This window comes from Arachis stenosperma, chromosome 7, assembly GCF_014773155.1.
Source record: "Arachis stenosperma cultivar V10309 chromosome 7, arast.V10309.gnm1.PFL2, whole genome shotgun sequence".
Lineage (NCBI taxonomy): Eukaryota > Viridiplantae > Streptophyta > Magnoliopsida > Fabales > Fabaceae > Arachis > Arachis stenosperma.
This window is the reverse complement of record NC_080383.1, coordinates 5,710,880-5,738,007: the sequence shown is the minus strand read 5'-3', so window position 1 is coordinate 5,738,007 and position 27,128 is coordinate 5,710,880. Positions and strand designations below refer to the sequence as shown.

The window sequence follows — 27,128 nt, the reverse complement described above, 5'->3', positions numbered from 1 at the left end:
TTTGGGGGATCGTTAACACTTAACAGCTATAACCAGTTAACAAAATAAATAAATAAATAAATGTGAGTATTAACTAATAATTAATCATAGAATTCTGGTAGTAGTTATTAGTTAATTCCGTTGCTCAAACATTACTTGACATGATAATATGTAACGCAAAATACTAACAAACTTGCAATAATATGAAGACTATTAATATTAAAAAGTCTCTTCTCATTCAACTTTGCATGCATCTTACAAACACGCTGGTTGTGTTCTTCATAGCCAATGCACATTTCATGATCTTGCAATAGTCCTCATCATTGGATTGACAACAATGGAGATAAACCAAACAATTTTCAAGCAAGTGAGAGTGATAGAGTCAACACAGAAATCCACTATCTATGAAGTTTGTCTCCATATACCACCCAAAATAGTGTCCGACGGCATCTGGGCCAATGAAAAATCCGGCAACTTTCCTTTGCAGTCAAGTTTGACATTGTTAGAGATGCAAATTTGCGTCATTTTCACCCTCATGCATTGCTTTCATTTTGTTCTCAAGCGATTCGGGTTCCCCTATTTCGTTTCGCAGGTGTTGGTATGCTCAATCTCTTCTGTCTATCTCTCTTTTTGCACATGAAGAAATGAAGATAAATTTCATCATTACTTGCATCACAAGGATTAAAATTCAAAACCTTTTTACATTACCGTCTTCAATTTTTCAGGTTGGCTTTGTTCTAGGCCCTTCATTGAATATTGATTGGTTGAACAAATACAAAATGATGGTGTTTCCTTATGGAACTGAAGAAGTATTGGGGCTAATTTCATTGGTTGGCTACACATTCTACATGTTTCTGAATTCTGTGCAAATGGATTTTAGCATGATAACAAGAAGTGGTATGAAACCTTGGGCAATGGCGGTTGCTGCAGTAGTTGGACCTCTAGTCATCTGTTTGAGCATATCTTTTGGAACAAGAACTGTCTGGCAAGAAGTCGCCGGACCCGGGGAAACATTGAATTTGGTGGTGATTACCCAAGCTGGTTGTTCCTTTGTTGTCATAGCTTCCTGCCTCTCTGAACTAGACATCTTGAACTCTGAACTCGGACGCATTGCGTTGACAACAGCGCTTTCCAGCGATTTCCTTACTGCCATAATGAATTCATTAAGCATTATCTTTACCAAGAGCCAAGCTGAAAAATATGATGCAAAAAAAATGGCTAGTGGTTTGGCAGTGTATTTTGCTATTGTAGTCCTAGTTCCTCTCATCGGCCGCCCTACAATGAAGTGGGTGGCCAAGAACACCCCGGAAGGAAGGCCGGTGAGGAAGATATACACCTTTGCCATGGTCCTCTCGGCTCTTATCATAGGGTGTTTTGCACTAGAAGCCAACCTACCCATCATATTTGGAATTGTGATGTTAGGATTCGTCGTGCCGGAAGGTCCTCCATTAGGATCTGAGCTAGTCAAGCAATTCGAGTTGATCAATGTATGGTTCTTTCTGCCACTCTTCGTGACCGCTGCCGCCATGAAGGTAGATCTTAACAAAATAGGGGATGACCCTGCTATGGCAGTGGCTACAACAGCAGTCATATTGATGGTCCATTTGATCAAGATGTTATTGTGCACAATAATTTGCATCTTTTGCAAGATACCAACAAGGGATACTATCTGCCTTGGTCTAATCTTATGCTGCAAAGGTGTTGTGGATTTTAGTGTCTACCTGTTTCTGTATGAATCAGGGGTAATAATCAATTCCACACTCCAATTTTCATGCACATAGTGTTTTTCTTTTCCTCCTCCTTATTCTTTTGCTATGCTCACAAGGCATCATTTTGATATTGCAGACATTGAATAGTTCAACAGTTGCTACACTGTTTGTATCTGCATTGATACTTGGAAGCACTGCATATATTGGTATCAAGTCCTTATATGACCCTTCAAGGAAATATGCAGGGTACCAAAAAAGAGACATTTTGCATTTGAAACCAAATTCAGATCTTAGGATTGTTGCATGCATCCAAAAACCATATCATGTGAATATGATCAAGAATATGTTGTATCTTTGTTGTCCAACAACAACTAGCCCTCTTCAGGTGGAAATACTGCACCTCATAGAGCTAGTTGGGAGTGCCACCCCCATCTTTATCTCACACCAGCTCCAAGAGTCGGTCAGCAGAAGTCACAACTACTCCGGCGATATCATGCTCGCCTTTGACCTCTTCAAGCATGAGAACGCCACAGTAGAAGTGAACACCTACACTGCCGTATCGCCACAGCGCCTCATGTACGAAGATATCTGCCATCTTGCCCTGGACAAGGTTGCATCCCTCATCCTCCTTCCGTTTCATATCAGATGGGCCGACGACGGTTCTATCGATTCAACCGAAGAGAGCATACGGACCCTGAACAACAAGGTACTTGAAAAAGCACCATGCTCGGTTGCCGTTCTTGTGAATAAAGGGCCTTGTGACATTGCATCAAAGCACATAGCCATGATCTTCTTGGGGGGTTCAGATGATAGAGAAGCATTGTGCCTTGCTAAAAGGGCAATCACAGAACTTCATTATAAATTGGTTGTGTACCATTTGGTTGGAACACAGAATGAGTCCAGCAATTGGGACATTATGCTTGATGAAGAGGTGCTACAGAGTGTGAAGGGGTGTTATGGAACTGTTGACAATGTTGCATATGAAAGAATATTAATTGAGGATCCTTCACAAACCCAAAGATTCATTCAGACTATAGCTGTTGAGCATGATTACTTCATAGTTGGGAGACGCCATGGTGTCAAATCATCTCTTACAGCAGCACTTGAAAAATGGACTGAGTTCTCAGAGTTAGGTGCAATTGGGGATTTGCTTGCATCACCAGATACCAATTCTAAAGCTACAATTTTAGTTGTGCAGCAACAGAAAATGCCACAGCCTATCTCATAGATCCTAGTTGCCACCCTTAGGTTTTGTAGTTTGTGTTGTTATGTTGTAAATAAAAGTAAAATAATCACAATGCTGTGCTAGTTTTTCATAAGCACAGTGCAACAAGTGTTGCATCAAATTCCTGCTAGTTTCAGAACCTGCAAGTGGTTTCTTTAATCTGAATTCATTTCATCTGTTGATTAATTTGAAAAGCAAAGAGAAAAACAAAGATTTGCAAAGCATATCATCAATCAGTACATAAAAACAAGATCATTGGTTTGAAGAGAAAGGAGCACATATCCACAACAAGACAAGACTACATAATTCAACTATCAACTTGATATCTTAAGATACATCACTATTTCAAAATATCAACTTGATCTCTCAAGATACATCATTAACCAACAGAAATCAAAAGTAATGCCTCTAAGTCCCTTCTTATTGACATTGTAATAGAAATATGCTGCAAATAAAACAACATCTTCTATTAACTTGCCACAATTTCTACTTCACTCCTGCAATAATTAAAAAGGGGGAAAAAAGAGTTATCAAACAAGCAAATACACCAACACATACATGCAAAAACTAAAAAACATAGGACAAAGGAAAAAGATAAGAGAAGTTAACAAACCTCGTCGTCGTCATCATCATCATCATAATCACGATCTTCCTTCTTCTTCTTGAGACGGGTAGTACCGCCTTCTTTGCTGATGGGCAAGTCCATTTTTCCAAAGGGAGTGTCAACATTAATTTTCCCTTTCATGGTGTAACCTGTACCTTTTCCTCTAATCATGTCCCACAATGCAGAGCCGAAATCCTTGGGCCTAAAGGTAACTGGAATATCAATGTAACTAATACCACTTTTCTCAATTTTCGCAGACTTGGAGAGTTCAGCAGCTCCAATGCTGACATCACCAAGCCAAACCTCATAATCAAGCGTGTTGAGGCCAAGGTCGAAATCATTCTTGTTTTCCAATTTCAAATGAAGAGTTGCAACTGTCTCTTCAAAAGAGAACTTATCAAAATGGATCTTCTCAAGATCAATATCTGGCTTGTAAGGTATGGGGATTTCTCCAGTCTTCTCCAGAGGTAGAGTCAGCCTCCCCAAGATCGGAACATCAACAATGAGATCAACCTTCAACCTATAAGGAATGATGCTCCCCGGTTGAATATCATCATATGTCTGCTTAATGTCATCATAAATCAAAGTAACCGGAATCTTGACAGTCTCCTCTCCATGTGCATGAATTGTGCCAGCATCCGGTATCAATCCAGAAACTAGCTTCCTTCCATCACTCTCAACCAAGTAGTTTATGTCAATCAGAGGGATCGGCACCGGATTAGGATTCTTTACAAGCACATCAACAACAAGGTCTGCCTGGTGAAGATTGATCTTGGGAATGTGGATTGCTTTAACATCTGCACTTGGCTTCCCAAACCCTATAGCCCCCTCAATCTTCTCACCAATGTCATGAATGAAATCCTTCACCTTCTCAATAAATCCACCCTTCTCACCCTCCTCTTTATCATCATCTTTGTGCTTCTCATCCTTAGTACCCCTTTCCACTACTTCCGGCTTGTCAGACGTCGACATGTTTCTAAGCAGAAAACGGTAAACCAATTAGCCTTGGCCAAGATCCAATTGCAGCAGATCAAATTCAAAATCAAAGTAAATCCAATTTAATCAAATGCAAACAACATTTCAGAACTTAACCAAGTGATTAATCATTTGCCAAAATCGAACACTACAACAATCTAGATCACATTCATAGTAGTCAAAAATACAACCTTCAGATCATTGATCTCCAAACAATGCTGCAAATACATATTATCCCAGATCAGGGTAGCAGTGTACTTAAAAAAAAAAAGTAAAAATCATCATGTGATGTTTTCATAGTTCATGAACTTCCGAGTAATCAAACTAGGATTTTTTTAATCCGCAGGATCACAAGGTAAATGCAAGTCAACTAACCAGATCACAAGGCAGCAACACCAAAAATAAATTAAATTAAAAGGACAAAAAATTCTAAAATTAGAGTATGAACTATTGAGCTGAGATCATAGAATAAACAGAAGAGTAGTTAAAGAAGTACCTGAAATGAAATCAGTGAAGTGATAAACAGAGATAGAAAGAGAGATTATCAGTGTGAAGTGTGAAGTGAATGAGTAAGATGGAGAAAAGATGAAGATTTTGTAGGAAAGAAAAAAATCAAAGCTTCGAAGAGTGCATCAGAGGATTGAACGGTCAGAGATGTGACATCGAAAATGTGAAAAATGCAGAGCCGTTGATTTGATTGAAGTCTTAATATCTGTATAGTCTTTCAGGGTCACGCTGATGATTAAATCCACCGACCATTCCTTCAATTGTGGGCCCCACGCGGAATGGCCACGTGGCTTGCTTTGTCTAAAGAAGAGAACACCAACCAGACTCTGTTATTTTTTTGGGTTAAACTTAAATTTCATATTTTTTATCACTCTCCCTCACTCAAACTTTATTGTTTAACTTAATTCACAAAAAAATTTGTACGCATAGCATTTATATATATATATATATATATATATATATATATAGATTTTAAAAATATTATTATAAGATAAATTATATAAAATAGATTTTAAAAATATTATTATAAGATAAATTAATTTCCTTTTAAAATAATAGAAAGACCAAATTATTTAGTGAAAATAATTTTCAGAGACTTTTAGAAAATAAAATTTATTGAAAAGCAAATTGTTAGATATGAAATTTCTTAAAAATCTATTTGCGCATTTACTCTAAATTTTTTTAAAAAAAAAATCTTAATAGATATATTTTTTAGAAAATTATATTGTCTATCCTCAATGTTTTGGATATTGTTTGAACTTTGAAGCTTACTCACTATATTTAGAAATGTTACAATTTTTCCGTTGTTTACACACAATATTTAGGAATGTTTCAATTTTCCCGTTGTGTTAATATTTTTGGAAAGGAAAAACAGAAAGAATGTACCTTAGAATGAATTCAAATTGGACATACACATTTATAATTTATTAAATTGAGGGTAAAAAGCATATTTTAACGAATTAAAATTTAACTCTAAAATCATGCCAAAACTGAGATTAAACATTAACGAATAAAGTTATTTGTACCAATATAATTGGTCGATACCACCAACGCATAAAAGAAATAAAAAAAATAAAGAATTAGATAAATAAAAACCCCACATTGGATTCTTTTATGAGTTAAATAAATGTTGTACTAAAATATTGCACAAGAGAGTAAGTAACATGCACATGCCTTAATGTTACAGTCAAATAAGAACAATATTACACATCCAAATCTTTTTATGAATTATATTTAACTAAATTAAATAATAAAACTTAAAACAATATTAGTTATAATTAATTTTTATTATTTTAAAAACAATTTAATTAGACTTAGTTAACAAAAACACCTAGATGTAGAACATTATTCATCAAATAAATGCAAATAGAATTCTCAAAGTAAATTGTTTGTCTCTAACTCAAATTATTCAAATACAAATCTATGCTTTTGTAAACTCTTAACTCACAAAGGCAACAAACAAAAACAATTGCCTTGGTGTTTGTGAAACAAAATTTTTATATAAAAGGGGATTCAGACCATAAGGTAAGGTATGAATCATTGTATCCATTAACAACAATAACAACTTAACAAGGAACATTTTTACTATTACACACACTAATACTATTATTTATTTTTATTATACAATGTAGAAAATTTCATATAATTACATTTTGGAAAATGAGAAATCATCATCATCATCATCATCATCATGTCCCTAAGGGAGCTCTGTCATCTGGTCCAGCAAGCATGATCTGCCATTTTAACCATTTGCCAAGTTAGGAATGGTGAGCAAGATCAGAATTAATGTGAAAATATGACAATTCTCTAGCATTAATTATATAAATATAAGTTGTTTAATTATACTGCATCATATAGTTTGTGACTCAAATTTTTAATTTGGTTCTTATAATTTAAAGAATTTTAATGAGCTCTTTAAATCAAATAAAATTGTGAGTAATCTAGCCCTTAGGATAACCTAATATCACACACACACCCGAAAAAAAAGAAAAAAAAAAAAACTCTTTCATATAATTCAATAGATCATTATCTGATTTGTAAGATTAAATGTAACAATTTAGTCAAAAAACAATTTCCCAATGTAAGGAAGGACATGATTGAAATTTCAAAATCAGTCCCAAGAAATTTTTAGTCGAACACTTTAATCCTCAACAAATTTTAATCATCAACTATTCAAATCAGTCTCTATTGTTATTTAAGAAAGATATAATAGTCCTTCCACATAGACGAATAATCTGATGTAAGGAATGATTTCTATAACGAAATAAAATTTTGGAAATTGATTTGGTGATTAAACTTTGTTTAGAACAAAATGTCTAACTAACAATTTCATAAAAACTGATTTGGAGTATTACTCTTGAAATTTTTTGAACCATAAGACCTAGCTAAAAGTTGCATCAATGATCAAACTATATGGACCTACATATTAATTAACCCTTAGTTTTCTATTTTAAGGATATGGTAAATGCAACACTATAATAACATCCTTAAGTTTCGGCATTAAGCAATAACTTGTTAAGAAGAACTTACATTACAGTCAAATGCAAACCTCCTTGCAAGCATGATAGCTGCATTTCTTTCTCTCTCGGATTCGAAAGCTAATACGAAAGAGTACCCTTGCTTTGGCTGCCAAAACAGCGCCTGGGCCACGGCGTTGCCACCACCTCGAACTCCACAAAGCTATACAAAACAAGATCAAAGCAAGTTGTTTGACCGAATTCCAGTTTTTAGTAGAAGTTGGAAAATATAAATCTTATCATTCTTTGTCAACAGCGTCGGCTATTCAAAATACCTGCATTGAACTTGAATAATATTCTTTAGCAATTGTTGTCTTTCCTTTGCATAGCTTAATCCTCATCTTTCCAACATGAAGTACATGAATTGATTTGGTTGGATGATGTGAACCATTAATCTGAGTTACGACCACCTGCGGAAGCATGAAATACGTAATTATGTAAATGATTTCACAAGAAAAGGAAATTGATTTTGAAAAAAGAAAAATAATTGAAAGGATCATAACACCATACATTAAATTCAGTATCATGTTTTCGCACAAGCGCCTCTACATAGGTTCCCAAACCAGCAGCTGCAGAAGAATACAAAAGCAATTTAAACTCAATTCGATTTTGCACAGAAATATCCACTTGTTGAAACTGATAAAAGAAGCAAATTTATAATTATAAACTCGATAGAAGCAAAAATATTATACTAGAAACGTCGATCCAGAATTGAAACCAACCTGGATCTATTGGACCGGTGGTTGATAGTGTGATGTGCTGGCCATCGGAAATTATGTCAACTTGCAATATGCGTCCAACATCAAAAGGTTCGGGGGCATAAATCGATTTAGTTGCTCCTGATGAAGAGAAATTTGAAATATATACGATATGATAAGCAAGTAATGATATTAATAATCAAAATTACAGAAAAAAACACCATCAACAATTAAGACTGGCCAACTTAATAAGATTAGCAGCCATAAAAAAGCAAGTCATGTACCTGAAATAAGTTCTTTTTTGGTGCCATCGGATGACACACGATACCACTGGATTGAACATTTTGAAACTTCAGGAACAATATCGGAGCAAGGCTGAATTTCCAAATAAGAACCTAATGTCTCAGTGCCTTCTAGTTCATAAAATTGTGGAACACTTTCCCCACCTTTCTTTGTCCTTGCCAGCTGAAAAGCATAATTGAGGTTATTCGGTGAAACCGTGAAAGAAGCTTATGGTGGAAGACGATCAATCATATATTCCCCTAATTCAATCAAAGAAACTTGTCATCCACTTCAACCAAAAGAATAAGCCCAATGTTGAATCCCATACTCAAATACTTATCTATGAAACTAACTTCACCGGTATCCATCACATTTTAGACCTTTTTTGAACATCCCCAAAATACATCTCAAGATCATAGTCTCAACTTGACGAAGAAATATGGAAGATTTACTCGACTCAATATAACATACTGCATAAATTAGCACTACCACCAACTGCCAACATACTGCATGGAACCAGCTATCCACACTACAATATCACATCTTCAACATGGCATAAGAGGAAGGCGTACCTCCTTTTGAAGTCGAAGATAATGTCTAGTCTTCTCCGAAAGTTGAGCCCTCAATGCTCGAAGTTCATGTTCCATATCCATGACCTACAAGTATATTCAACTAATTCAAACTCTTAATATTTTGCAGAATAATGGTCATAACATATCGCTAATAGTCGATAGTGGAATATACTATCTCTTCTTATAAGTCACCAAAGACAAAGACAGAGAAATTGATGCCATATTTAAAATATATTATGGTGTGGGGCACATTGGGACAAATCAAATTTCTTATCCTAATCCCATTATAGATTAAAGGCTAGAAACATTATTATTTATTACACTATAAAAACCACATGCAAGTACGAAACATTTTCAGTATTTAATGTATACCTTGCTTGGTTGATGTAGCATTTTGATTCTACGAGCCTCTTGAACCTCCTTCATTAATTGTTCGATGTCCTAAAGTTCACATAAACACAACAACTGCTGAGTATACTCGTAAACTTGTAAAGAGATGCACTAGCATTTAACTTTCAAGGGGAAATAACTATGATAGAAGATCAATGGCTAACACTAGCACCAGGGGCATCATGCAACTAATAACAATAACTAACCAAGCACAAAGCAAGACGTTATGTTCAGGCCATCACAAGAAACGACAAATAATGGAAAGATGGAAGAGGAAAATGCAAGAAACCTTTAAGCAAAAAGATAATTTCTTAAGAAAAATTTCCTGTCTTCCGTTTGTCATTGCCTTTTCAAAGATCAGTAACCGAAAATATTCATGTGACATGCCTCCGTACAAGTACACATATTTAAACATGTACCAAATTTTCATGAAAATATATGAACAAGAAAATAAGTGTTATCGAGTCTGATGTGTAACGTCACGTTAGGAGAAAAAATAAATCTAAATTCAACAATATTAAAGCTTGATAAATGACTAGAAAATATCACAAACCTGGTTCCCTGAAGCGTGAGACATTCTCTCATGTTCTTGAAGTGCCTCTTCAACTCTCTGAACTGCTGCTCTAGCATTCTCAATTTCAGTACGAGCAAAAGCTCTTTCCTCGTCAACAAGTCTCTTAGCATCTTCAGAAGCCTACTAATGAATTGGAAGTCTCAGCATTGGACTTCGGAAGTGAAATCGATTCTATTCCTACTTTCTTCTATTTCTAATAAACTTTCTTAAATAGGTCGAAGAAGTTAAGTAGTTGACGTCACCTGCTTAAGGAAACTTGCCAGCTTCTTCACCTCTGCCTTCTCTAGTAATAGTTCCCCTTCCCTCTGAGTTAACTGAACTGCCAGAGCTTCAACCTGAAGAATGCAAAGAATAAGTTACTGTTGCTGCTCTAATCTCTTGAACAATAGCAAACGGGTGAATAAAATGTCGTCAAAATGAATATTCTGTTTTCAAAAAAATGAAACTTTTTCATTGGGGATGTTGAGAAACATATTTCTATTAGAGGGTAAACAACACTCTAAATTCCCAATGAAAATATGAGCAAATATGAGCATTCATTTATTATATAGAAATGAAAATGAAGTATTTGTCTTTCCCTTTACTCAAAAATAAAAACGATAACTAACCATAGCAATAGCTTCCTCTACATCATCCTTGTTTCTGCCTGCCACACGCCCTTTTAAGGATTCAAGTGCATCTCTAAGCTTCTTCAAAAGAACATGTTTTTCCAATGATGCTGCTTCTCTAAGTCTAGCCTGAATTTCACCAGCCAACAAAAAATTCAGCTAAAATAAAGCAGACAAACTTTATCAGCAAGCAAACTATGATCATTGGTTACTGATTAGTCGAAAACTTAAAAGAATACAAACTATATGAAATTGAACCCAAAAAAAACAAAGAAAACATGACTATATTCCTATGGATAAACAACGTTTAACAAATTGAGCTTAAGAGAAAGAAGAGTAACCTCTTCGGACAACTTAGCAGCAGCAGCTAAACCCCTCTCAAACTTACTGGCAAGGTCGCGAACCGATAGACGGTTTTGCTGTTCCAACAGCTGGGCAGTCTCACGAGCAACAACCTCCTTCATAGACAGTACTTTCGGGTCTTCCTTCGTCTCCATAATCTGATTGTTGGATCCAATTCTGTAGTTAGGGAACCTACTTGAAGTAAACACCACATCAGAGGATACTGCAGGTACTGCCTCTTTCTGCATTGTATCACCAAAATCTCGAGTCACCCTTGTCATTTTTTGCAATCAGTTCCAACTGCCAATCACAAAAACACAAACTTTAGCTAAAATTACTGAGTAAACCATAGTTTAATGGAAGAAATTCATTGTTTTTTCACATACATATGAAAACCAAAATACAAAAACAATAACACAAACACATACCAGACTATATAATAACTAGAGAAACTACCCTCTAAGGCTTAAGGTCAATTGAAGTCAAAGTAAACTCTTTTGAGAAAGGAACTAAAGTCTAAACCCTAATCCTCCTTCTTTAACTACTTTTCTTCTAGTTTGAGTTGAAACAATTAGCAGAAAAACTGACAACAAAAAAAAAGAAAAAAAGAAAACTTTCACTTACAAATCATGAGAAGATAAAAATGGGGTAGCTAGCTTTTGATTCTTCTTGCAGGATCAGTTGGCAGAAGGGGGTTGCTCCAAGTTGGGTATCAAACAAAACAAGAGGTTGAGAATAATGGCCGAGAGAGAGAGAGAGAGAGAGAGAATAAGGCATAGAGAGAAAAGAGGGTAGCTTTGCTTTTTTTGAAAAGAAGGAAAAAAAAAATAAAAAATGAGAGAGAGAGAGAGTGCAAAAATGTTGTGCCGCCCATGGAAGGTTTAGGTGGGACCCATCCCCTAGTTTTGGGATTTTAGTACCAAGGTTTTGGTGTTTGTCTTTGAGATCCCTTCAATGTTTGTTGTGTTGTGTTCTTGTGTTGGCTGATTTTGTGACCAAACACACTTCAATTTAACTCCTTGCTTGCTTCTTTCATGTACTTAGCTTTATATATTTATGGATTATTTATTATTAGCTGCACTTTCATCCTTAAAAATCTTTAAACGTTCCGCTTCTTATTATTAATTAAACAAAAATTTTGTTTTTTATTTATTATATTTTATATTAATTGTTTAAAAATTATTTATTATATTTTATATAATTATTTAAATTTAGAATTTAAAACTAAAGTTTAAAAGATTGAAAATCAAACATCTTTTAAAAAAAATATTTTAGAAGTCATTGGATGAGTAACTCCCTTCTTAAAAGATTTTTTTGTTTTTTTTTTAATGTAATAAGTTAATTTTTAAAAAGTCGTACAACTTTATTTTCATCTTAAAGTAACATTCGCTTATATTAAAATATCCATCAATAAGATGATAATTTATTCTTTCATAGTATTCACTTAAAGACAAATGACTATTTATAAAATATTTTTTATTTTAAAATGAGAATAAACTCTCGTATTTTCGACTTCTTAATTAGTAAATTAGGTGTATGAAATACATAAATAATAGAGGCAAGATATACAAATAAAAAAAAATCGGATTTTGCTATAGCACTTATTAAGTTTTTTATTTATAGGTAGGTTAATTACAATTAAACTATTAAAGTTTTTCTTTAAAAAATATATGTTGTAAATGCAAAATCCTATTTTTATTTTATTCTTAAAGTGACATATCATGATAAGATTTTCACTTATGTCACCCTAATGCATGATTCATCTAAATGTTTATCCTCTTTATTGTTAGATATGGTATAAAAATTTAGAAATTTATTGTTTTATATTCAACAATTAACAATGTGTGTATTAAACTAATATACTAGGAAAAATAAATACACAAATTCAGTAATTTTCCTCTTGTTATCATCATTGTTGTTATTGTTAATACTATTCCAACTGATTTGTCATGCTTATGCTTTAAACTTAAAATACTTGCATTGGTCACATTCCTAAGGCTGAGCTGTTTGGTGTTTACTTCAGCCTCACCTTTCTTCCTTTTGGCATTTTTTTTTTTTTGTTGGAGGAAAATTAAAGAGTGGCAATTTATTTTAATATCTGTCTTTTCTATTAATAATAATTTAATATAACCCGTGATGAGTAATAATTTATTAATTAGTAATAATTTCTGGATGAGATTGCTTGCTTTATATGGTAGCTATTTTGACTTGGACTTGTGAATAAAGGGGGAAGAAAAGTTAAGATATTCTAAATTATCTATTGATGGGTCAAGGATAAGGAAAACTACCCCAAATTAAATTTGTTTTAATACAAATCACCATCAATTAGCTGGTTAACAGTATTTGGATTGAACTCCTCATGGGATACTTTGTTAATTAAAAAAATAAATAAATTGAATTTTGAAAGATTAGTCAACATTGAAAAAGATTAAAAAAACCAAGTAATTGTAGACTGATTAAATTAAATCTTAATATTTTAAGTACCAAATTTTGCTCTAGTTTCTGCTATCATTATTATTGTTAAATAGGCATAACAATTATCTCGTTTAATTTACAGGTTGTTTCTAGTGTTTTCATTTAAATTGCTTGAAACAAATCAAGTGACAAGTGCCGCTTGATCTCATAAAATAGACATTAATTATTCAAACTATTTTTTTAAGGTTGGATGCTATGGTGCCTAAAAGGTGGTGTTTATTTACTAAAAAAAGTTAAAAAATAATATTTAATTTAAAAGATATAACAATAAATAATTTTTAAAAAATCAAAATTTACTATAAAAAGTAAGTTAGGCAAAATTTAGGCACCATAGAATTGGCCTTTTTTAAGATTCGGATGAGGTTGATTGATTGAGATAACTTCATTAGGCCTGACACTTGGGTTTTTTTTTCTTTTTATATATGAAAAATAAGGTATGGTGTAAAATTCTTCTGAAAAAAAGAGGAATATGCCGAATATCAAAAAAAGAAAGATATATTCTTAACTCACTCAACCACCAAAATTAGGTGCTAAATAAAAAAAAAATACTAATTTCATTAGCTACACATAATTTTTCATATCCAAAACACACACCATATCATCCAAATTCTGCTTTACATAATAAGAATCATATCTAGCAAACTCAAACTTCCCAGATAATATCTCCCTAAAGATCATACCAACAATGATCTTCCCTGAACAAAAGACCCTAAACCACATATAGTTATCAATATATCAAAGACTCATAAAAAAACATTAAAAGAAAATACACAGTTCTTGACACTAGCTGTTCAAGATTGTGCTAGCAAGTTCTTTGCCGGGGTACGAAGAGCAACAGCACTGCGATCCATGCTGCTGAATTTCTTGTAAACTGCCCTAAGCTTGCTTTCTGGAGCAGCAACATGAAAGTTTACCATGTGTTTGGCACAATTTCTACACCATTAGAAGAAACATTAAGTTACAGTATTGTCCATATAGCAATTTGTTGATGGAATTGTAGTTAACTGAATTGTCAAATAAAATGTTATGTTACCTTATGTTTTCCTCAGAGTAGCCTGTGTAGTGTTCAAGAGTTTCAGTCCAAGAAGGAACCCTTTTAAGGGTACATCTTGCAGCATACACAGCAGAAGCAGCAATCACAGAAGAACTATAGGAGATAATAGTAGGATAGTGCAACATGCTAAGTTCAGCAAAGAAGAACACCATATTCTCCATCTACATTGAAACAAAAAAATTCAAAACAAATACATTTAGGGGCACTTTTTTTACAAAGTTTACAATAATTAAGCTACAAGATATGTATACCTCATCATCAGAGGGAGTGGAGGCCTTGATATACCGAACAAGGAACACATAGGGTGTGGGAACCGTTAGGTACCATTCAAGCTTTCCCAGGATTGTTTTCTCCATGACCAAAACTTGTTCTCTAATATAGGCATTGTCTGATATGACAACAAAGTCATTCACCTCTGGAGCCCAGATTTCTTCATATTTGCAAGCAATCAGCATTGAACTTATGCCAACCAGCTGAAGCTCCCTTCTTGGAACAACCCTCATGGACAGAAACCGATCAACAATGTTGAGGGTCAGATAGAGAGTTTCTGGCATTAGTTCAAATTTTCTATGCACTTCTATCAGCCAGTCCACAAGGATTGATCTCATCTTGGCGTTTATATCTGGCTGTGATCCCATATAATCATGCACACGGCCATCATCCTGTGTCATCAAAGTCACCCATATACATTATTAGGTTAACAAAAATACATAGGAATGAAATTTACGGAAAGCAAAAACACATGAATTTAACAGGACAAAATTAGAGGAATTAAAGACAGAGCAAAGTCATATATGCATTAGGCAAAAAGGTGCATAGTTTTATAAAGGAATGCAATTAGAGAAAGAGCAAAAGCAAAATAAGTGGAGTACTTCAGTGAGTTTGTAGAACTTGTATATGTCATCAATGTACTCCACTGCTGCCAATTCATTGTCCATGTCAGTTGCATCAATGTTCACCACTTTCTTTGGCATATAAGCGAGTCCAGCAGCCTGAGATTAACTAATTTTTTATGTTATTAGAAACCACAATGATACTGATGCAAAGCAGAAGGTAGAAAAAGAAGAAAAAAAAATTGTTCATCACCTTGCTTCTAGCCGAGAGGACTGAACTGAAAGCCTTAGCATTTTTCCTGGTTACCCCTTCCCTTATCTTTCTTCCTTTAGCGGCTTGTGGCTTCTTCTTCTTTTCTTCCTCGGATTCATCATCTGAGCTGATGACAATGACTTCATGTTCTGTTGGTGGCTTCTTATCTGCTTCTAACTTTGTTAAAGCAATGAAGTTCCTCACACCAACCCTATTAGCTGGAACCACTGCTTCTCCATTCACAAGTTCAGTGCTTGATTTCTGTACATTAAGACATCAATTTCTAGAACCTAACCAAGAAAATAACAAAAAAAAAAAACAGAGTGATAGAGAGTTAATAAGCACCTTGTTCTTCTCTGCTGCAGCTTGGTCATTAGCATAGAAGTTTCTACAAGAGGAAACAATTTGAACTTTTACTCAAAGGAAGTTTCTACAAGAGAGGCCTTATGGTGTAAAAAAGAAAACTGAAGAACAAATTGGATTATTACCTTGTGTTGCGCTTTGTCACATTTTGTTCTGCTTGCTTAGCCACAAGATTACCAATGTCTTGTAATGCACGCCTATTGTTCCTCCCTTCTGCTGCTGCCACAATAACCTTTTTCTCATTCTCACCTAATAAACACAGACAACAAAGATATTAACACATAATCATACAGTAAGAAGAAAGAGAAAGATCCACAAGAAAGAAACACCGATTAAAAAAAACCAAAGTTAACAAATTTGCAGTGAAAGGTAGCATAACAACTTTACGATTTGGGGGCATTTATTCAAACACTCAACAAGCAAAAACCCAGCCGAGAACAAAGAAGGGAAAAAAATCAGATTTTGCAGCATTAAAATGAAAAACCCGGAGTTGGTGAGAGAAACAACAAATCAAGAAGCGGAAGAAAAAATCACATGATCCAAACAAGAAGAAAAAGAAGATAAAGTGAACGAAGCGTTTTTCGCATACCACTAGGTTGTTGTTGTTGTTGTTGATCGATAGGGAGAGCCATGGAAGAAGCCATGGTATCTTGTTGATGAAAAGAAGTGGCGAAAACGCCGCCAATGGTTGAAAAGAGAGACGAAAGAAACACGTGGAGACGACCGTTGCGCCTCTCTCCTCCTTCTTCTTCTTCCACCGTCGCCACCCTCTCTCTTTACAACGTTCTTTCTTTCGTTCTTCTTCTTCTTCTAAGTGTTTGTGAAAATGTCTGAATGAATGAATGAGTGAGAATAAATGATAAAGGAAGTGATGCAATGCAACGTTTGGGGATTTCATTTCATGCGAATTGAACTAAATTTGTAATAGGAATAGTGTTTGCATTCAACGGTCGAATTTGTTTTCCTTTCAATCGTCGCCGTTGGATTGTTTCAAGTGAATCTAACGGCTAATATTGTGTTGTTCACTTTACTCTCTATTCAGTTGGCTTACGTGGCAATTTTATTCTGCTAGCCTAGTAGCCGTTGGGTCTTAACTCTTAACGCTCATCCAATACTCTGAATTTAACCGCTCCTTCTACCTTTACTTTTCTTTACTTTCTTTTTTATTTTTTGCTGAGATTATAAAAGTGGTATTTTATAAAGGAGTTTAATTTTAATCCACTAAAAAACAGTAGTTAAATCACACTCGTTATTTTAATTGATTATTCATATGACTAATATAAAATATAATTATTTTTTTAATAATGTATTATATAATTAAATACATGTGAAATATTATTTTATACGTATTAAAATTAATTTTTTTTAGTTTAATTATGATCATTTTACATATTATCTAATTAATTTATATGTTTAAATAATATTTAAAATAATAAATTTAAAAATAAATTGTTTTTTATAATATGATAATATACAATTAAATAGTTATATAAAGTTTTTAAATTATCAATGTATATAAATTAAATTTTATTTCTTTATACAATTCTTTTTATATATTTTTACAACAAGTTAATTTTGATATATTATCAGTGTAAAATATTTTTATATTTATACTTAATTATGTAACGTTATCTCAGCAAAAAATAACTATTTTTTTATATTAATTACCAAGGGTCATCCAAAAAAATATAGTCTAAAATATTTTACAATGCATCGAAATTAAGCTCTTTTTAAAATACGAGTTTTCAGTTATTTATTTATCTTTGATGTTTAATGTTGTTATTATTATATTGTAGTTAATTTTAAAATTAAATGCAATTATAGAAATTCTTATTAAATATTTCTTTCTATTTCTGGTGATCATAAATTCATAATGTATTTTTTCGCTTATTTTATTTTTATATTTTATTGTATTCTACAACAAATTTATTCATTCTTGATCCGTATTTTATTAATAAATAATAATCCACAAAATTGAATTAATTTCATAATATAGCTCCTCTATATATTTTAGTAAGTAATAACTGTACCTACCCTTATTTATTGTACCATTTTCTCTATTATTGTTTATTAAATATAAAAGGGTAAATACCCTTTCCGACCCCTGAGCATTTTAAATTGGGACATGTCGCATCTTTATCATTCAAAAACCTCAACCAGGTCCTCAACCATCAACATTAGTGGACATATCGACCCCTGTGACCGGTTGCCAACAGGTTGCCTAGATGACGTGTCAGATGGAGGCTGAGTTGTCAAATGTATGTGCCACGTGTCACTAGAAATTGTTGCAGGGACTAAAAACCCCCTCCCTGCCCAAACTGTTCTCAGCCCCATCGGCAACACCCTCCACCCACCACCCCTCCCCAGCACTCCTCCACCACCGCCACCGCCGCCACCACTACAACCGCCTCACAACCTTCACAACTCATGCGAATCCTCCACCTCTTCTTCTTCCTCCACAACCTCCCAAAACTTCACCCAATGGAGGTTCTCTCTCCCGACAACACCTTCCACCACCACCACCACTACTCCTCCGCCACAACAACCACCACCGCTTCTACTTCCCAACAATAAAGCCAACTTCTTCAGCCATTAGAGGGATCACATCAATAAAGCCAACTTCTTCAGCCATTAGAGGGATCACATCAGCCAATCTTGCTACTCTTGCAATGATTCTCCATGGCCTCTTCTGCTGTGCAGCCACCATAATAGATTGCTCAATGAGTTCCCTTCATCATAAAAAATTGTCAACTCCCTAATCTTCTTCAATGTACCTTCATTATCATAAATTCCTTCCATTGCATAAACCAACCACTTCAATTTTTCTAAAACACCATCTTTATTCAAACAAGGCATAGTTCCTTCCATTGCATTAACCTATTCTCCTTTGTAAACTCCTCAAACTTTTCACCATCCCTCTTTAAATGGTCCCACATTTGAGCAGCATGAATTTTCAATGCTGCAAGAGTTGAACCAATATTACTCTAACAAAAAAATATTGTTGGGAAGGTTGTGAGGCGGTGATAGTGAGTTGAAGCTCGAAGAGGTGAAAGAGTTCTTTGAGATTGTTGGGAAGTAGAAGCGGTGGTGGTGTTAGTGGTAGTTATTGTGGCGGAAGAGTAGTGGTGGTGGTGGTGGAAGGTGTTGTCGGGAGAGAGAACCTCCATTGGGTGAAGTTTTGGGAGGTTGTGGAGGAAGAAGAAGAGGTGGAGGATTCGCATGAGTTGCGAAGGTTGTGAGGAAGTTGTAGTAGTGGCGGCGGTGGCGGTGGTGGAGGAGTGCTAGGGAGGGGTGGTGAGTGGAGGGTGTTGCCGGTGGGACTGAGAACAGTTTGGACAGGGAGGGGTTTTTAGTCCCTGCAACAATTTCCAGTGACACGTGGCACCTACATTTGATAACTCAGCCTCCACCTGACACGTCATCCAGGCAACCTGTTGGCAACCGGTCACAGGGGTCGATACGTCCACTAATGTTAATGGTTGAGGACCTGGTTGAGGTTTTTGAATGATAAAGGTGCGACATGTCCCAATTTAAAATGCTCAGGGACCGAAAAAGGTATTTACCCAATATAAAATATTTTATATAAACAATCTTCATAATAAATGTAAAAGATTTTAATTTATTCTATTTGTGATTTATAAGATTCTCAATTAGTTGTTTTAGGAAATACACAAGTTCATATTTAATTCGTAATAAAAATTAATTATAAAAAATCGATCTTTAAATCAGGTTATTCATTTATTCTTTACATGTAAGCATTGGGATGAAAATTTGAACATTCTTTAAAAAAATATATATATTTATTAAACAAAGATAAAAATTGAATTATCTAAAAAAAATAAAATAAACTGATTTGATACAAAAATTAAAAAATAAAATATTTTACCTATTTTTTTAACTAATTTAAAATATCATATTTTTTATTTTTTGTTAAGACAACCTGTTTTGAGTCTGTACAAGAATAAAACACACTAATATGCAATTGATGGGCCTAATTGAATATGATGTAACCGGTCTATAGGTCAACCCATATCCTTTTATATGGACTCAGTGTGGATCCAGCCCATTTTCTGTAGCCCGAAGAGGCCTGTTAACTTCTTAAGTTCTATTTTATTTTTATTTTAAATTATAATCCTACTATTACTTAATAGATCTAAGTAGTTAAATACACAAACCCCCTCTTCCTCTCCCAAAAAAGATTTTTTTTTTTGGTAATTTATCTCATAGATCTGTAGTTGTCTCTTTTAGCACATTTTTTTCCGTAAAATTCGAATTTTGGAATACTTAAAAAAAAACGAATTTACCTACTAAACTAATATTAGTTTAAGTCACCGAAAAAAAATTAATATTAGTTTAAATTAAATTGATTAAGTGTACACTTTCACTAACTTATTAAAAAAAAATAGATATTGATAGGTAGATAATGACTTTTGTGAACATAGACTCTAAAATTGGTCCAATAAAATAAAAATACACTACACTCTAAATTATTCACTTAAATCTTTATATTATGATAATTATCTGCACATTTAATGAATTAAAAATTTAATATATTTATTGTTTACATTATTTAATATTTTTATTATGTATTTATACTTTTTCAAAAATAAATTCAATATGCATTTGAATAACTTAGATACTCACACAAAATAATACAATTGTATTAATATTAATATTAATCATCGTAACGGTTATTTATGAAGGGGTGGCATGCATATGTAAAGGAGAAAGATTAGGTGACTTTATTTATGTATGTGTCTTGCTTTGTGGGGGAAGACACGTTTGGTTGCACGTGATAGTGGCTGTATAGGTGACTAGGTGGCTTGTATAAACACTTTTCCGACCAAACATCATGTGACCAATGTTGAACTCCCCAAGGAGCCCATGTACTATTTTGCATGATTATCTCACTACACTACTATTAATTCTAAGAATCTCTTAACCTCTCAATATTCTAATGACATCTTAGCTTATATATAAGATTACATTTTAGTTATTAGGATTTAGGTACTCAAAAGTACACATACATGGTATCAATTTTGTTAGTGAAAAATGAATAATTTGAAACAATTTTTTTTTCCGTTAAGTTAATTTTTCAAAGATACGCACGCATTACATATATTAGCATTTATTTTGATAAACAAACTAGCACATTAAATAGCTACCAAATTATTAATCATTTCACAGGTCGAGATGGTTTGAATTTAGGTAGAATAAGAACCGAATCAACTAAATCGTAATAAGTTTGAATTGGTTAAATTTTACCTTTTTTTTTAATATGTGTATACAAAACAAATCAAATCAATTAACAACAGATTAGTTTAATTTGAATAATTGAGTACCAATGAAATAATAGAATTTTTCCTCAAAAAAAAAAAGATTTTTTTTAAATTATATAAATATGATAAACATGTAACATCCATTAACAAGTCAATAATATTCTAATAATAATAAAATACCCATAAATTCACAATTATAATAGAATTAATTAGTGTAAAAGTTATATATATATATATATATATATATATATATATATATTATTAGAATTTATATTTTTTTATTTAATAAAATGGTCACTGGTAGTTTGGATTCTACTCTGTAAAATCAATATCCAAACCAATTATAATCAAGTATCATCTGATCGGATTCACTTATACCCAAAATATAAAGTAGAAGCAGGGATTTATATGCAATAATCATGTGGTCACATGATAATGGATTCAATTGATTTGAAAGCCTTAGCCTAAGAAATTAAATTAAATATAGATTAATATAAGTGGAATGACTTGGTGGGCAGGTGACGTGGAATCTAGCTAGCTTCTCCCTATCTATTAATCCATTGATAATTATATATGTAATATTATGGGTAGGTCTGAAATAGGGACAATAATTTTAGAGTAAAAAACGTATATGAGTCGAGAAGAGTTTAAAATTATCTAAATTAGCTAAACAAAATTCTGATACATTATTTTACTAAAGAATAAATTAATGTAATTCGAATCAATACAATTCGAATTAGATTTGTATGTAATTCAAATTGATATAATTCGAATTACTTGAAAGCATTGACAACACTTCGAATCAATATGTCACGAATTATAAATTTAGAGTTCGAATTGTATTCGAATTAGTAGGGAGACGTACTTTGAAGGGAGTTCGAATCAAGTTGATTCGAATTACTCCCTTTTCGTAACAAATTCTAATAAAATTTTTTAATAAATTTATTTAAATTATACTACAAAAAATATTTTATTCTATGTAAAATAATTTAAAAAAATGGCTTAAAAATGTTAGGAATACTATAAAAATTTGTAATGTTCTAATGACTTAGGTACTCAAATTTTAAATAAAGTACTCTACATAGTCAATAATAATTTAGAAATTAAAGAAAATATTTTATTCCATACAAAACAATTAAAAATATATTTTATTTATTTTTCCACACATATTTCCTGTCATTATATTTGATGAGTTTGGAAAACTCTTATTTAATTTTGATGATGAACAAACATTATTGAAATATTAAATTACAAAATTATTAATTTGATCTTAATTCTCATTTGCTTAATTAATAATTTTGTTGTGCAGATTTTTGTTGGGCCGAAACAAAAGAAAATTAACAAAGCCCAACTGTTGCAATTTTTGGTTCAGCCTTGTGTTTATAATTAAAGCTAGTTATAATTGGGCCAGAATAAATTATTGCAAGCCCAAACAAATGCTTTCCATGCTTGATCTGAAAACAATTTTATCAGGAAAGCAAATGTTAACCAAATGGGCCAGCTTTGATCATATTGTCACAAGCCCAAATTATACTAAAGAGAATAGGTTCCATTCTTGGTCCGAAACAAAAAGAAAAATGAAAGCCAAGTGCTTCCAACGGAACCAAGTATTAACCGGCTGAGTTTTTTAAATATTGGGAATAAGTGTGTGTTTCTCTTTAATATTTTGTTTTGAGTGAGTTTAACATTGCTATGGGAGAGAAACTGTTTTTTGTCAGAAGATACAAAACGTTGGAGACGTTTTGTATATGATTTGAATTTTTTTAATAAATAAAATCAAAACGGCACTACCGTTTTGTTAGAATAAATAATTAAAAAAATAAGCATAGCTGAAAACGGCGTTGCCGTTTTGTGTAGGAGGCCAAATTTTTTTAATTTAAAAATAGAAAACGGTGGTGCCGTTTTGTATAAAAGCAAATTTTACCGTTGGAAATTATCAAAACGGTGGTGACGTTTAGTACAAGTATGAATAAAAAAATTTAAAATTAGCTATATAAGGCATGCTAGTGTTGTGCGGTAAACATCTTGAATAGAGTAGAAAGTGAATAACACAAAGTTATTTGCCTTCACATTTCCAGAAAGCTTAGAGTTCTTTCTTCTTTAGCAGTTGAATTTGTTCTTACTTCTTTAGCTGTTCTTCATTCTTTAGCAGTTGAAGTTGTTCTGCATGTTGAGTGAAATAAGTTGTAGGTAAATGTAATAAGTGTATAAAATGGAGAGTTATGTTAGTTTAAAAATATATTTCAATGGTCAGATTTTGTATGATACACATGAAGGTGTGAGTTTTTTGTGTGAGAATCCATGTGTTATTATTGTTCCTTTTTCAATAACATATAAAGGACTTAAGAGTGTACTCTGTCAGAGTGTAGGTCAGCAAGGCCGGAAGAGAGTGACCAATATTTTATATAGGCAGCCTGTGTTAGTATTTGGTGGTTTCGTTCAATTTCAAGTAATGCACGTGGCGGATGAAGCTAGTATACAAGGAATGTTTTTGACCTACCATCAAACTAGAGCACGAGCCTCACTCATCGAGTTATATGTTGAGTTCGAAGAAATTGAAGATATTGATTTTCCGGAACCTAATATAGACTGGATGGGTTATAATACCGAAAGTGATGAAGAGTTTGAAGGTAATTATGAAGTTGTTGGTCCAACTGAAGATGTGGAAGAAGATGATATATCAGTTGAGGAAAATGTAGCAGATGTTGCTAATGCACTAGTGGGTCAACATCTATCAGGAGAGCCATCGTTTATGCATACTTTGAATCTTGATGCCATGCATGTTCCAGAATTTCCTGAATATGTCAATAGAGGTAAATTTATTATTATTATTATTATTATTATTATTATTATTGTTATTATTATTATTATTGTTGTTGTTGTTAGGAATATTTGAATTATTATTAGTATTGTTACGTTGTTATTATTATTATTATTAATTATTATTATTAGTCTTTTTATGAAATTGAAGTTACTATTATTATTATTATTATTATTATTATTATTATTATTATTATTATTGTTGTTGTTAGGAATAATTGAATTGTTATTAGTATTGTTACGTTGTTATTATTATTATTATTACTAATTATTATTAGTCTTTTTATGAAACTGAAGTTATTATTATTATTATTATTATTATTATTATTATTATTATTATTATTATTATTATTATTATTATTATGCAACGGTAATTATATAAATTATTTTTATTATTATTAGTATTATTGTTATTATGCGTTAGAAGAATTATTTGAGTTATTATTAGTATTGGTACGTTATTGTTATTATAATTAACACTAATTATTATAAATATTATTATTAGTATTATTATCTAACGGAAGTTATAGAAATTATTATTCTTATTTTGTTTTATCATTCGTGCAGTTCCTACTGTTGTCGTAGATGGTGAATTCGTCGTTGGAATGGAGTTTAACTCTAGAGAAGCTGTGATTGCAGCAGTTAAAGAGTATACCATTCAGAGGGGCGTCGATTATAGGGTGTATGAATCTGAATCGACAACATTTTATGCTAAATGCGTACATTACGGAACAAGTTGTGATTGGCTTATCAGAGTTAGTCTTATAAAAAGACAGTATTGTTGGGTGATAAGGAGGTATAACGGTAGTCACACGTGCATCAGATCTACTATCTCTCAAGATCATGCCAAACTGGACTCTGGTACAATTGCAGAAGCGATAAAATCATTGGTTGAAGCCGACCCATCTCTAAAGGTGAAATCTGTAATTGCTGAAGTGCAGTCGAAGTTCAACTATACAATAAGTTATCGCAAAGCATGGTTGGCCAAACAGAAAGCAGTTGAGAAAATATTTGGTGGGTGGGAAGCTTCTTATGAAGCTTTGCCGACATGGTTTGAAGCAATGGTTGCAAAAGAACCATCAGCAGCTGTTGAGTACGAAACTGCATATGCTTACCGAGGGGATGAGTTGGTTGAGGATCTCAGGATTTTGACGCGAGTCTTTTGGGCTTTCTATCCTTGTATTAAAGCATTTAGAAGCTGCAAGCCGCTGGTACAGGTAGACGGCACACACTTGTATGGAAAATATAAAGGGGCTCTTTTAGTTGCAGTATCACAAGATGGAAATGGAAATATCGTGCCTCTTGCATTTGCCATAGTCGAGGGTGAGACCGCCGATACTTGGCACTTTTTTCGTAGCCATCTACGAACGCATGTAGTAAATCGAGATGGTGTTGGTCTTATCTCTGATCGACACGAGTCCATTATCTCAGCTGTAGGTCGTAGTGATGGAGCATGGCAATATCCGAGGGCTATTCACATGTTTTGCATCAGGCACATCGCTTCTAACTTCTTGAGAAGGTTCAAAGCGCCAGGAATGCAGAAGCTGATTGTCAACATAGGTAAATAAATTATTTACATTTTATGCAGTTTGTGGCCGACGGTGAAAAGTTAACAATAAACTTATGGTATTATCTGAATTCCGTTGTTCTCTTATGGCAGGCTATTCTAGAACAGTCCGTGAATTCAACATGCGCTACGAAAGATATTGTGAGAGGGGTGTGGCTTACAAGCAGTGGCTCGACAATATTCCTCGATCACAATATGCCTTGGCATATGATGAAGGACATCGCTGGGGACACATGACCACTAACCTAGTGGAGTGCATTAACGGAGTTTTGAAAGGAGCACGTAATCTTCCTGTGACAGCCCTTGTCAAGGCAACTTTTTACAGACTTAATGCCTTGTTCACAAGGAAGAGGGCCGAGGCTGAGGCTCGTATAAGTGCAGGTCATTTATTCTCTGAGTATGCAACTGAGAAAATCTAGTCTAATCAAATGGCATCAGGAAATATCCAAGTTAATTTATTTGACAGGCAAAACGAAGTTTTTGAAGTACGAGAGATGCCCAGTGGTTTAGAGTTTGCAGTAAATCTGCGTCTAAGACATTGCGATTGTGGTGAGTTTCAGGTCGATCGAATTCCTTGTCGCCATGTATTTGCCTGTTGTGCAAACCAGCGCCTAGATTGGAAGCAGTATGTGCATGAGGTATATACAATGGCAGAGATCCGAAAGGTGTATAGAACCCGATTCAGGCCACTAGGAAATCCAACAACATGGCCTGTGTATCAAGGACCACGACTAGTACCAAATCCTCACCTTAGGCGAGTGGCCAAAGGTCGTCCTAAAAAAACACGCTTCTTGAATGAGATGGATGTGCGTGATTTACGTGGTCCTAGGCGTTGTAGACTTTGTGGTGGTGAGGGTCACAGCCGAAGTAGATGCCCGCATCGTGGAGGAGCTAGTGCTAGTGGTTCGGCTCCGAATGAGTAGTTGTCAAGTTGGCTAATTTTTTATTGTCCCATTTATGTTATTTACTCTTGTATTCAGTTGTATCCGTGTAACTCAGTTGCTCTTATCTCTAGTTGTATCCATCTAATTGAATTAATCTCTTTTTTAGTGTTGTCCATTTAACTTGTTTAGGTGATATTCAGTTGAAGTTTGGTTCTTTCAAGTCACATTTCACAGAATTCAATAGTTAAAGTCTTACATTTTTAAAAAAATTCGGACATAACCTCTTCTAAAAATGAACTTAACCACCCTTTAGGGTTCTTTCAATCTCAACAATTTATCAACCATGTTCACAACTCTCTAAACCCTAGTGTGCACTATAATTAAACACTAGTCTCTCTATATATGCATAATAAATATTAGTACAATGGTTCATTTAGAGAAATGTTTCTTCATGTTTCTTGCCATTTTGGAACATCCTTTCTTCACCCTCTTTTTAATGGTTGACGGAGACCATCTAGAGGCACTTTTACGAGCTGGGTCAATCCTAAGGTCATATCCCTTATCCTGGGCACCTGAATGATAACAAAAATTAGCACTGGTCAATACTAATGTATCGATA

The 27,128-nt window shown here is 33.5% G+C and overlaps 6 protein-coding genes across 6 annotated transcripts; 3 read left to right on the top strand and 3 right to left on the bottom strand.

Annotated features, from left to right (window-relative positions):
• The first annotated feature begins 316 nt into the window (after nucleotides 1-316).
• On the top strand, nucleotides 317-2,916 carry LOC130939276 (cation/H(+) antiporter 4-like). Its single transcript, XM_057867396.1, has 3 exons — nucleotides 317-577; nucleotides 705-1,721; nucleotides 1,825-2,916. The coding sequence occupies exons 1-3, from the start codon at nucleotides 317-319 to the stop codon at nucleotides 2,914-2,916; spliced, it is 2,370 nt and encodes a 789-aa protein (XP_057723379.1).
• A 223-nt stretch (nucleotides 2,917-3,139) lies between these two features.
• LOC130941226 (uncharacterized) lies at nucleotides 3,140-5,181 on the bottom strand. The gene is made up of 3 exons (XM_057869643.1): nucleotides 4,989-5,181; nucleotides 3,527-4,493; nucleotides 3,140-3,410 (listed from the first exon to the last, which is right to left on the bottom strand). The coding sequence occupies exons 2-3, from the start codon at nucleotides 4,487-4,489 to the stop codon at nucleotides 3,405-3,407; spliced, it is 969 nt and encodes a 322-aa protein (XP_057725626.1). The 5' UTR covers nucleotides 4,490-4,493; nucleotides 4,989-5,181; the 3' UTR covers nucleotides 3,140-3,404.
• Nucleotides 5,182-6,403: 1,222 nt separating this feature from the next.
• On the bottom strand, nucleotides 6,404-11,865 carry LOC130942235 (stomatal closure-related actin-binding protein 1-like). The gene is made up of 13 exons (XM_057870947.1): nucleotides 11,606-11,865; nucleotides 10,981-11,281; nucleotides 10,640-10,768; nucleotides 10,274-10,366; nucleotides 10,011-10,151; nucleotides 9,440-9,508; nucleotides 9,068-9,151; nucleotides 8,498-8,678; nucleotides 8,238-8,354; nucleotides 8,026-8,084; nucleotides 7,791-7,925; nucleotides 7,529-7,678; nucleotides 6,404-6,732 (listed from the first exon to the last, which is right to left on the bottom strand). The coding sequence occupies exons 2-13, from the start codon at nucleotides 11,260-11,262 to the stop codon at nucleotides 6,688-6,690; spliced, it is 1,485 nt and encodes a 494-aa protein (XP_057726930.1). The 5' UTR covers nucleotides 11,263-11,281; nucleotides 11,606-11,865; the 3' UTR covers nucleotides 6,404-6,687.
• Nucleotides 11,866-13,993: 2,128 nt separating this feature from the next.
• LOC130941410 (G2/mitotic-specific cyclin S13-7) lies at nucleotides 13,994-16,828 on the bottom strand. The gene is made up of 8 exons (XM_057869898.1): nucleotides 16,549-16,828; nucleotides 16,085-16,208; nucleotides 15,942-15,984; nucleotides 15,597-15,857; nucleotides 15,383-15,502; nucleotides 14,762-15,172; nucleotides 14,490-14,671; nucleotides 13,994-14,389 (listed from the first exon to the last, which is right to left on the bottom strand). The coding sequence occupies exons 1-8, from the start codon at nucleotides 16,601-16,603 to the stop codon at nucleotides 14,248-14,250; spliced, it is 1,338 nt and encodes a 445-aa protein (XP_057725881.1). The 5' UTR covers nucleotides 16,604-16,828; the 3' UTR covers nucleotides 13,994-14,247.
• Nucleotides 16,829-23,690: 6,862 nt separating this feature from the next.
• Nucleotides 23,691-26,044, top strand: LOC130939275 (uncharacterized). Its single transcript, XM_057867395.1, has 3 exons — nucleotides 23,691-24,051; nucleotides 24,626-25,618; nucleotides 25,719-26,044. The coding sequence occupies exons 1-3, from the start codon at nucleotides 23,691-23,693 to the stop codon at nucleotides 26,042-26,044; spliced, it is 1,680 nt and encodes a 559-aa protein (XP_057723378.1).
• Nucleotides 26,045-26,053: 9 nt separating this feature from the next.
• LOC130939274 (uncharacterized) lies at nucleotides 26,054-26,548 on the top strand. The gene has a single exon (XM_057867394.1). It carries the CDS (start codon nucleotides 26,054-26,056, stop codon nucleotides 26,546-26,548), a length of 495 nt encoding a protein of 164 aa, XP_057723377.1.
• Nucleotides 26,549-27,128: the final 580 nt, after the last annotated feature.

Coding starts and splice junctions, on each gene's coding strand:
- LOC130941226 (XM_057869643.1), bottom strand. CDS start 4,489: ATGTCGACGTCTGACAAGCCGGAAGTAGTGGAAAGGGGTACTAAGGAT.
- LOC130942235 (XM_057870947.1), bottom strand. CDS start 11,262: ATGACAAGGGTGACTCGAGATTTTGGTGATACAATGCAGAAAGAGGCA. Junction 10,152..10,273: donor TGGCAAGTTTCCTTAAGCAG/GTGACGTCAACT, acceptor ATTCATTAGTAG/GCTTCTGAAGATGCTAAGAG. Junction 7,679..7,790: donor ATTATTCAAGTTCAATGCAG/GTATTTTGAATA, acceptor TGTTTTGTATAG/CTTTGTGGAGTTCGAGGTGG.
- LOC130939276 (XM_057867396.1), top strand. CDS start 317: ATGGAGATAAACCAAACAATTTTCAAGCAAGTGAGAGTGATAGAGTCA. Junction 578..704: donor ATTTCGTTTCGCAGGTGTTG/GTATGCTCAATC, acceptor TCAATTTTTCAG/GTTGGCTTTGTTCTAGGCCC. Junction 1,722..1,824: donor TGTTTCTGTATGAATCAGGG/GTAATAATCAAT, acceptor TTGATATTGCAG/ACATTGAATAGTTCAACAGT.
- LOC130939274 (XM_057867394.1), top strand. CDS start 26,054: ATGGCATCAGGAAATATCCAAGTTAATTTATTTGACAGGCAAAACGAA.
- LOC130941410 (XM_057869898.1), bottom strand. CDS start 16,603: ATGGCTTCTTCCATGGCTCTCCCTATCGATCAACAACAACAACAACAA. Junction 15,858..15,941: donor CTGCAGCAGAGAAGAACAAG/GTGCTTATTAAC, acceptor CTTAATGTACAG/AAATCAAGCACTGAACTTGT. Junction 14,390..14,489: donor TACTCTGAGGAAAACATAAG/GTAACATAACAT, acceptor CTAATGGTGTAG/AAATTGTGCCAAACACATGG.
- LOC130939275 (XM_057867395.1), top strand. CDS start 23,691: ATGCACGTGGCGGATGAAGCTAGTATACAAGGAATGTTTTTGACCTAC. Junction 24,052..24,625: donor TCCTGAATATGTCAATAGAG/GTAAATTTATTA, acceptor TCATTCGTGCAG/TTCCTACTGTTGTCGTAGAT. Junction 25,619..25,718: donor GAAGCTGATTGTCAACATAG/GTAAATAAATTA, acceptor CTCTTATGGCAG/GCTATTCTAGAACAGTCCGT.